Source organism: Ischnura elegans, chromosome 6, assembly GCF_921293095.1.
Source record: "Ischnura elegans chromosome 6, ioIscEleg1.1, whole genome shotgun sequence".
NCBI lineage: Eukaryota > Metazoa > Arthropoda > Insecta > Odonata > Coenagrionidae > Ischnura > Ischnura elegans.
The window spans coordinates 4,897,100-4,906,991 of record NC_060251.1 but is presented as its reverse complement, the minus strand read 5'-3'; the positions used below and the strand labels follow the sequence as shown (position 1 = coordinate 4,906,991).

General features: G+C 39.1%; 1 protein-coding gene and 1 long non-coding RNA gene across 2 annotated transcripts; both read left to right on the top strand.

Annotated features, from left to right (window-relative positions):
- The first annotated feature begins 723 nt into the window (after positions 1-723).
- LOC124161305 (eukaryotic translation initiation factor 3 subunit B-like) lies at positions 724-4,258 on the top strand. The gene is made up of 2 exons (XM_046537613.1): positions 724-804; positions 3,818-4,258. The coding sequence occupies exons 1-2, from the start codon at positions 789-791 to the stop codon at positions 4,255-4,257; spliced, it is 456 nt and encodes a 151-aa protein (XP_046393569.1). The 5' UTR covers positions 724-788; the 3' UTR covers position 4,258.
- An 816-nt stretch (positions 4,259-5,074) lies between these two features.
- LOC124160948 lies at positions 5,075-9,489 on the top strand. The gene is made up of 3 exons (XR_006865289.1): positions 5,075-5,123; positions 6,360-6,439; positions 9,080-9,489. It is a non-coding gene; the product is annotated as an uncharacterized LOC124160948 (long non-coding RNA).
- The last annotated feature ends 403 nt before the right edge of the window (positions 9,490-9,892 follow it).

Sequence of the window (9,892 nt, the reverse complement as noted above, 5' to 3'; positions counted from 1 at the left end):
ACATCAAATGAAGGCAACTTTCCAAACATAGGGTTAAAATAGGTGATTATAAAGAGATGTTTCTCTGGGCTCTTTGCCACATGCATGAATTGGTAATCTCAGACGATGTAGAATTCCTGACTACTCGTATGGCATCTCGGACCTTGCGACGTTACGTTAAGTGGCAAAGCATGGCCGCAATCTGGCTTTTTTCAAATGAAATTAAAATTGACAATTAACATTCGTCTAAACTGGGATTTCTAAAACCAAATAACACGAATGTGTAATTTAAATTATTAAACGCCTGCATTTTTTCGTGCTTTTTTTCTTCCGCGTCGTAAATCTTACTTAGACTAGTTAAATTTTAAACTAAATTGAGGGTATGGACAAATAAATTAAAAGTTGGTAAATAATTGAAGCCGAATATGCGGCGCACAAAATAAATTACGATAAATCAACAAGGATAGAAATAAATCCATTCTAATCCGTGGCATTTTAGCCAAAAGCATTTGAAAGGAAAAAAATTTTCTGCCACCGCCACTTCATGTAGTATTATGCATTGAAAATGCATATACTAACTTTAGAATACAACACTTTATTAATTCTATGCCCTAACAGTAAATTCGCGAGGAAATGCCGCGAATAAAAATGCATAGTCCTAAGCATTACCTCACAACAATGCTCTCAGGAGCCGATAGCAACGCGTTGCTAGGTATGCCTAATTTACACTGCCATCTTCGCTTCTTAGAGAAGAAAGACTTGCAGACGCTTCGATAGTGTGTGAATTTTTTAGAAACAAAAAGGAGAAAATGGGAAACGCTCTGCGTAAGTACCAGAACAACTTCTGAACATTATCATACCGTGAAATACGTCTTTATGAATGAGTATTTTTTTCATTTTTTGATAAAATACATCCTACGGAAAGAGCTGCTTGGCAACTCCCGTCTGTTCTCTTAAAAATCCTTTTACGTCGAAGGAATTTGCATTTTCATTGGTTTTCGGGACGATTTACTAAAGGAATAGATTACTAGTGCCACGTAAGAAGGTGTCATTTCATAGCGTCAATTTTCCTGACGGAATTAATTTACCGTAGTCGTGGCTTATTTAATCGATTTTATTTTCGGCAGGCCTCTAGCAAATCCGTTACATTCAATTCTTTCTTCGAAGACAAAATACGAAGAGAGGAGGACATGAAGATGTATTTTATTATCAATCGAACATGTCCTCTAAGCGATGGATGCAAGTTAATTTTTCGGACGTTTTCATGGAATTTTTGTCCGTTCGAAGAGAGGTGTGACTAAAGAATTCCCCTGCAAACACCTTCCCAATCATTTCAAAATAAAGCCACGATACTGTACGAGACAATATAGCTTGAATAACGGATGCGAATAGTTTAACATTCCCGTTTGGCCATTTAGTAGCCACTCTTTAGGGGAGCAATATAAATTTAATCATCACGGTACTTTGAAATTTATTCTATTATTTTTTAAAATAACATTATTTATTTTTTTCCTTATTCTGTCTTCATTTCATACTTGTTAAAGCAATTATTGGAGTGTAGGTCAACGTATGTTATGCAAAAAAGTTATGGCCAATGTTTGTGTTTATGTAAAACCATCTTCAGGGCTTAACTGTATACATATTTATTGATATTGATATATTATTGATATTATGTTATTATTATATTTATTGATATATAATGTACAAAGTTAAGCCCTGATGATGGTTTTAATTAATCAGAAGCGTTGGCTATAACTTTTTTGCATAACATACGATGACCTACACTCCAAGAAATATTTTAACATCAAGAACATTGTGAGGGGAATAAATTTTATATTTTAGATAATATTATAGCCTACATTCAGGGGCGTAGCTTGGAATTAAGGCTAGGGGGGCTTTAGGCGCAACTAACACTAACGGGTGTGGAGGTATTGCATACCCATCAGTGTAAGCAGGAGTTGCAGGGGAGATGCGGGGGCCCTCCTCCAGAAAATAATTAAGAACAATGGTTCAAAATGGCGAGTTTTACGGCTTTCTGAGGGATTTTTGATTAGTCCTAGTATTATTTTGTAAGTAATACTGATCCAAATAAGTAAAATGGATTAAACTTAAATATTTCTCTGAGTTCTGGGGGGGGGGATTTATCCCCCAAAACCCCCTCCCTCGCTGCGCCGCTGCCTGGAATAGCCATAAGTCTGATTCACAGGTGACGCAGGTATAAGGTACATCGCATCCCAAGGGTACAAGAGAGATTAAGTACACCAGGACTAACACGGCGATAACTTGATGGGAGTCACTCGCAATACAAAAATTGTGCGAAAAATCCACGGAGACAAAAATCATTCGCAGCTCGGCTAAGATTCAAAGCAGGATTTCCAATCGAATGCGTTGTTCATAATTGCTCGTTGTTCAATTAATGCTACCGAGGCGTCATATTTGTGGACTGAGGCGGACAAGGACTCCTTAGCAAATGAAATCACAAGAGGACCAAATTGTGCGCCTCAGCCGGAGAGGAAGGCCCCGTGCGGACGATTTGGACTGCTTGTGGCATATCGAATGCTCAGCAGTCCATACCACCTTGTCCGGTAGAGTAAAAGGAAATATCCAAAAGTGGGAATAACACGTCGGTAGCTCAACCGGCTAAAGCATGCACTGGAACGGATATCGGGGGATCCTGGCTCGAAACCCGGTCAAGCGGTGAATGATGGTTTTTGTGTCTCATTGGATTTTTCGCACAATTGGTGCAATAGAGACTTGAGAACCTTACTAGATGCCCTGTTGCTGGAAGCTCTGGGCGATTCATGACTTGGAATGCTTTGCTTACTCAGATCGCAATGCCTCCAAAGCATCTAGCAACAGGGCAAACTCATGACAATACGGAGCAGTGGCGCAGCGACGGGGGAGAGGGGTTTGGGGGATAAACCCCCCCCCCCAGAGCACACACAAATTTTTAAGTTTAATACGTTTTACTAAATTGGATTGATATTACCAATAGAATAGTGTAAGGATTAATTAAATACCCCTCAGATAGCCGTATAACACACCATTTTAAACCATTTATTATTAAATTTTGCAATTTATTAATCTCGCACCTACCGCTTATCCTGGTGGGTATACCATACCCCACACACACCGCTATTAGTTGTACTTTAACCTCCCCCAGCTTTAATTCATGGCTGCGCCCCGGATAGGGAGCGCTTGCCTCGAGGCCTCTGTACTTAAAAATTGGTTCGTTTTCGACCGAAACGTAATCAGTATTCTTAAGGTTAAAATAGACATCAGATAGCCGTGCTTAAAATGTTGTGAATAATCGTTCTCCAATCCATAATAGTGAAATTGCATACTTTTTATAGAGAGTGTGCTGAATTATTACTACAGTAAACACTTGGTACCGCAATATACATTTTCCGCTTAAAATTCAGTTTATTCACTAGAATATTAATCCCAAGTGTCTCCCGAGTTTCGCGTGCTAAAAAATACCGCTCCCACTAATCTTACGCCGTGACGTCATAATTCAGTAGGAGTCCAAGCCCAGTAATGTCGTAGCTGCAGGTTTGGAAGAGCCACGTTGCGTTTAAGGGAGAACATGGCTGAAAGAAGGAAAAATTACATGTGGTGCATTGTTCCTCTGTGCAATGACACCCCAGAAAAAAATTTCGTCTGCATTCCCACGGAGGAAATTAGAAGAAAAGCCTCGATGCATGCCGTCTGTCGGGATGAGCGTTACGGAAAAATAAGAGTATAACAAACCTTGTGCTATGTGAGCGAACTGGTAACTGGTATTGCGAGCATGAGCTAAGTATCTGTCTCTGATTTTCTTTCCTCTTTTCCGCGATAGGATGTTGCTGCCGAAGGACACAGCGGCGGGATGAGGAGGAGGGTCCGGCCGCCGAGGGCCCTTGCCCGGAGGAGACGGTGACTCCGGGGGCGGGCGTGGAAGCAGTGGACAACACCAGTGAACCACCAAAATCCACGTCCCCTGTGCCCCCGGAGGCGGGCACACCACCTTCGCCCGCCTCACCTCCTCCTCCGGGAGAAGAACAAGATGAAGATGAGGGCCCTGCCAGGGGGAGTAGTGAGGTGCAGGACCATCCAGGGCCAAACGATCGCCTCCACCGGTCAATGCTCCGAGAAATGGACATATTGAGGAGAGATATCGAGGACCTCGTAGCGGAGATTGACCGGCTGGAGGCGATAATTGAACATCTACTAATACACCTAGACCTCCAGGCCCTGGAACAGAGACCGCCGCGGGTCGGTCCTGGAGGTGACCAGTAAAAACATCACCACCCATGGCCCACGGTGAAGTCGGAAGTCCCACCTCATGAGGTAAGTGAAGGAGGGGGTCAGGAACCCTTCCCCAAATACTTGCATAAAATTTTACTATCCAGATTGCTTTTAGGCTACGTATTTTTTCTCCCTTGTTGCAATGGTGCAGGGGCGCAGCTAGGACTTAAGGCTAGGGGGGGTTTATGGGCACAACTAATACTGGGGTTTCTGGGGGTGTGGAATACCCGCCAGGGTAAGGTATGAATGGTGGGGGGAACTCCTTCAGAAAATTTTCGATATAAATGGTTCAAAATGGTTAGTTTTACTGCTTTCGGAGGGATGTTTTATTAATATTTACACTATTCTGTAAGTAATGTTAATCCAATTAAGTAAAATGGATTAAACTTTTAAAAAATTTCCGAGGTCTGGGGGGGTTTCATCCCCCAAAACCCACCCCCTCGCTGCGCCACTGCAATGGTGGATATATTTTAGATCCTTTGTGACTATAGCCCGCCACCCATTGGGTCGACACACACACTAGATAAAATGAAAACTTTTGAAAATTACCTCTTTCTAAGAAATTATTTATTTATCTTTCCTGCTAAATTTACCTACTAAAACGAATTATTACACAAAAAAACATATTTTTAATGGCAAGAACATATTTCTGTGAACAGCTTATGAATATCCTTAATGACAAATGTAATTACAGTCAACGCACATATTATTAATTTTTGAGTGACATTTTCCTTAATATGATAGAGTTTTAACTTTAATTAGTAAATGAGGTTTATCTTCAATTACCTATATTTACTATTTCAGGGCCATAACACCTGGGCCAACTCCCTGCTACATGGGCGGCCAACCACCCAGAGGTAAGAGAACCCTACACTCATTTCATTTTTAATTGTTGCAGCTTTTTTACAACAAAAAGTATTCATCCGTCACTCTTAGAGCACTACAAGACTGAGATATGTTCTTTCAGCTACTATAATATGGATCATACTACCCCAATTAAACAGTGTAACCTCCTTTTTTTGCCTCCTCCCCTCCCCTATTACACTTGTACTGACGAAAGGGCCTCGACCAGCATAACGAAGAGCAAAGTGGAAGGGCCTGCGACAAAAAGAGGACATTATTTCTAAATGTCCCTGCTCATTCCTCAATATCTATTTTGGCATGTATTATAGCTGTAATCCTTACTTAGAACATTTAAAACCCTAGCAAAGAGGGCAACTGCAGGCGGACGGAACTCACATAGTATTATGTGTAGGGATGGTCGAATCGGATACAAATATCCACAGATATTGCCCTTCATCAGATACATCGGATCCAAAGTCGCAGAAGACATAGGATCTAGATGCAAAATATTAAATAATAGCTTCAGTGAATTCAACTCCCCACAAGGCTGGAAAGAGTTCCGAATCTCTCTTTGAATGCACCGTCGCATGCAATTCTTGTCCTACTCATGAACCGTTTTGCTTGAAAACTCTCGCAGAGGCTACGTAGGAGAATTTCAGCAGTGGAAAATAAAAAAGGCAAAATACAATTGGCACATATTGTGACTCTTCCCAAGAGATTGAACATTCATCAGGGGAATCTCAGCATCAGTAATGTAAAAACGCATCTGGATTCGAAAATTTCCGATCGGAAACATCCAGCTCCAAAAATCAAAGATTCGAAAAAAAGTCCTTGATTGGCCCATCCCTAATTATGTGGGTTCCGTTATGCTGTTTACTGTTAATGTGGGTATTAATATTCCTGCTCGAGGCAGTGCCCTGCGAGGTGCCTCCAGTATACATCATTGCTTCTTGCCTGAGAGAAGGCTTTTCCGCTTTGACTGCAATGCCCCTAAGCACGTTCCTATATATTTATCCTTAAGGTTGAACAGCCCCAGCATGCAAAAAACATTCACTCAAAGTGCCTCTCAATTTCAAAGTGTACACAGTGTGTCTTATCATCATTAAAAAGGCACATTTCACATGCATTTTATGATTCTACTTGAAACAATAACCAGGAGCAATAGCATGTGTTTTAAGTAGAGCAGATGATCCCAAATTCATCTTAAGCTGGCTCACGATGAATATCATTTAAATTGATTTCTTTTTCAGCCATAACACCTGGCCACTCATCCCGCTGCGGAATTAGGGGAATGACACCTGCCCCAGGCCTGCAGCACATCATCAAATCGGTAAGAGATTTGTTCGTATTATCATTTTTTCACATGCATATATATATATATATATATATATATATTCCATATTCCAGCATCGCAAAAACCATAAACTGGCTCAGGGACTATAATTTGGAACTCACTCCGGATTAACTTGAGCCTTTGCATCAGCACCTAACGTATTCAAGCAAAGGCATTTGAATATGTATTCAAATGACTAACTAATCCAGGACTATGCGGATGGAATCAAAGAAATACTTAGTACAGGGTATATTTTCATCACAGATGGACCCATTCAGTTTGTTAATCTCAGTCCTAACAGTTCCTTCATAAGAACGAGAACTTTTATGTTGCATGGGCATACCCAGCGGAGGGATAGGAGGGGCCTCTGATTTCCTTCATGCATTTTACCACCTTCTGATGGAAATAGCATGTAATTATCCAACCCATTGAAAGAAATGGAGTGCATATTGATTTTTTCATATTTTTTACTTCCATCGTGTGCATCATATCAAATTTCCAAAATATTATGACACCGGTGGTAAAAGTGGCATGCCATAAATGTTTCCCCTTTTGCAGGGAACTATCCCTCTGGGAATCTACCTCTGTCACATGCCGCAATAGCACTGAGCACACGGCGGCAGGGAAAGAAAAGAATTAAATGAAACTCCCTTTCTCAGCTCTGCTTACATGTTTTACTGAAAATCTTCTCTGCTACCAGTGTTTGAGATAGCCAATATATGTAGAGCCATCTTATATAGTCATTGCTTATTTTGGTGTAATCTGCTGATGACATCATTAAATCTTAGTCATTGATAGTTAAATACAGATAACATCCTTATGGAATTATGTATTTCATTCAAAAGAATTAACAAGTAAATAGAAGAAATAGCAAAAGAGGAATAACCTCTTGAAATTTGCTGTAATTTTCCAGACACTGGATCAGGTCTATCGTTGGAAAACTGAAGGTCAAAAGTCAATAATATGGGATACCAATAATATGGCCTCTATTCCCGAACAAAAATTGTCCAGTGAATGTACTAGAAAAAATTCCACAAAGAGTAAATTAAGTTACCCATCACAAATAAAAATATTAACTTATATTAAATTAACACGATCCACTGAAATGTATCCAATAGGCGGAATAATACATAATTGATTTTCAACTATGCATGCTGGTTTTAGCTGATGCCTACTTGACCTCTCATTTGTCCGTTTGAAAATTTGGTTGATATGGTAATCATGAATGGACCAATTAATTTGCCTAATTGGTCCATTCACCTAATGATTCTTGATGTATGATGAATTTCAATAATACATTACACATGTTATCCTTTTTCTCATTGCATGTTCAAGGCACGTAGCAAGGTATTCAGGTGATATATGATCAAAATGACCTCCTGAATCGAAATATGACATCTGTTTCCCTCCATCACCCACCATTTTCGGGGGAATTCCTTCTTTCAACTTTCGCCATTTTGCTATCATTTGGTGGAATAAAAAGGATTCTTTAGAATTTATATTTCTTATTAGGTTATTGAGAGGTACAAAGTTCTAAAACATGATCATTTATGGCAAGGAGATGGAATTAGGGGTATTAGTAAACAGTCTCCATTTTTCAGGGTCACATGGCATCATTAGTTCTATCAACATCTAGTTCTATGCATTAAATTTCAGTAAAAAACCAAGCCTTAATCTTCTGTAAAAATTTCAGTGTTGACTGTCTCGTGCTTGTAAGAAAAGATTTTTATGCCCTTTACAAAGAGATTGGCATCCATTTACATGTAACTTTGTGCTATATTGTTACAGAAGTTTGACCAAATACCAAATATTTGGTCAAACTAATGTAACAAGTGGTGCAGCAAACACTTGGAGCCCAATCCTAGAGCTCACCGCCAACTTGGCAGCCAGAGTAAAATTTATAAGCAGTTTTAAGAATTAAATGCTTAATTTCCAAGTCTTTTCACCGAAGAAACATAACAAAAAATAACAACAATGAAGCTTCAGACCATCTCCGTGGGAGTGGGTTCAAGTCCTCCCCGTCCAAACCGAAGTTCGTGGTTTCGAGTCCTGCCCGGGTAGGTTGTCCCTACCCAAGGCATGGTTGTGTGTGAAAGCCATTGGTTGATGTTATTTCCCCCGTTTGTAAAAGGCCTTAAATGAGCTGTTTTTGGGGCGATGTAAACAAATAAAATATATTAATATATCAACCTTTGTCATATTGTTTGAGAAACTTTCTATGCATAAAACCTCAGGCTCAAAAAAGTAATTCATCAAAACTTGAGGAAGTAGAACAATTTTACTACATATTTGGCAAACACTATAAAGAAATGCAGATTCAGCTGTAACAATATCTGGGAAGGAATAGAATTAGCAAATGAGAATTATATTATTCCCTTCTTTCACTTCTATCTCGTAGCAACCATTATAATTTTAGCTTACTTCTAAAGCTCTCTCTGTATCTAATTTTGTTATTTGTTACTTCTATTTTTTAATAAGCATCACAGCCAATTTCATGTCCCACAAAATCTGTTTTATAGAAGTACCTATTGTTGTAAATCATCCATTCAAAATTGATTCTCTTTGTTTTTGTACATTCTAACTGTTTTTTGCATTGAAAGCAATGGTATATTATTTCTCCATTACATTTTCTCGTAGATTGGAAGACATCCGAAGGAATGATCCATTTTCTCCATTGATAATGCATTATACGCCTGTGAACCAGTTGGATGTATTCCTGCCTGAATCAATGAAGATTGCCTCTACATACTTGCATTGGTACATCCAACGAGAATGATTTTTGTGAATGACATTGCCGCTTTTTTCCTCTGAAGATCAAGGTGAAGATGATGAGTTGCAAGTAGTCTCCATCCCAGGCTCCAGTCTGGCGCAGAAAAAGATTGTTCATGGTGGTTTATCAACCGTTGATCTCAGTGGTATTAATACCTACTTCTCATAATTTTCATCCCGTGCCAATTACTGTACGTTATTTTTATTAGAGTAGTATGTACGTGATTTCCTTCAATATTCAAGCACATCATTTTTTACTTTCATTCAGGGTTGTACTTAACGATATTGAATCGAACCATTGCCACCTCATAATATGAAATAATTCCTTCAACAACCGTTAATTTAAGAATTATCACTGCCATTTTGGCAACAATTACCTATACAAACTATTTTGCAAAATAATATACTTTATCTCTAGCACCTGAGTGACGCAAGTAAAAATTTATTTACTGTAAACAGAGATAATAGGTACTTAGGGTAAACTACCCAGTTATTGGCACTTTAAGGACCTTGACGAAGAAAATTAACTCTTGTGACCGTTGTATCACAACTTCAGTTTATTTATAACTTGCCTTAGATCTGAGAGACATGTATTTTTTGTATTCCCATGTGAGCGATTTATATTATACATACAACTATTTACTAAAAATGATTGTTTAAAAAGTCCAATAATCCCAGTTA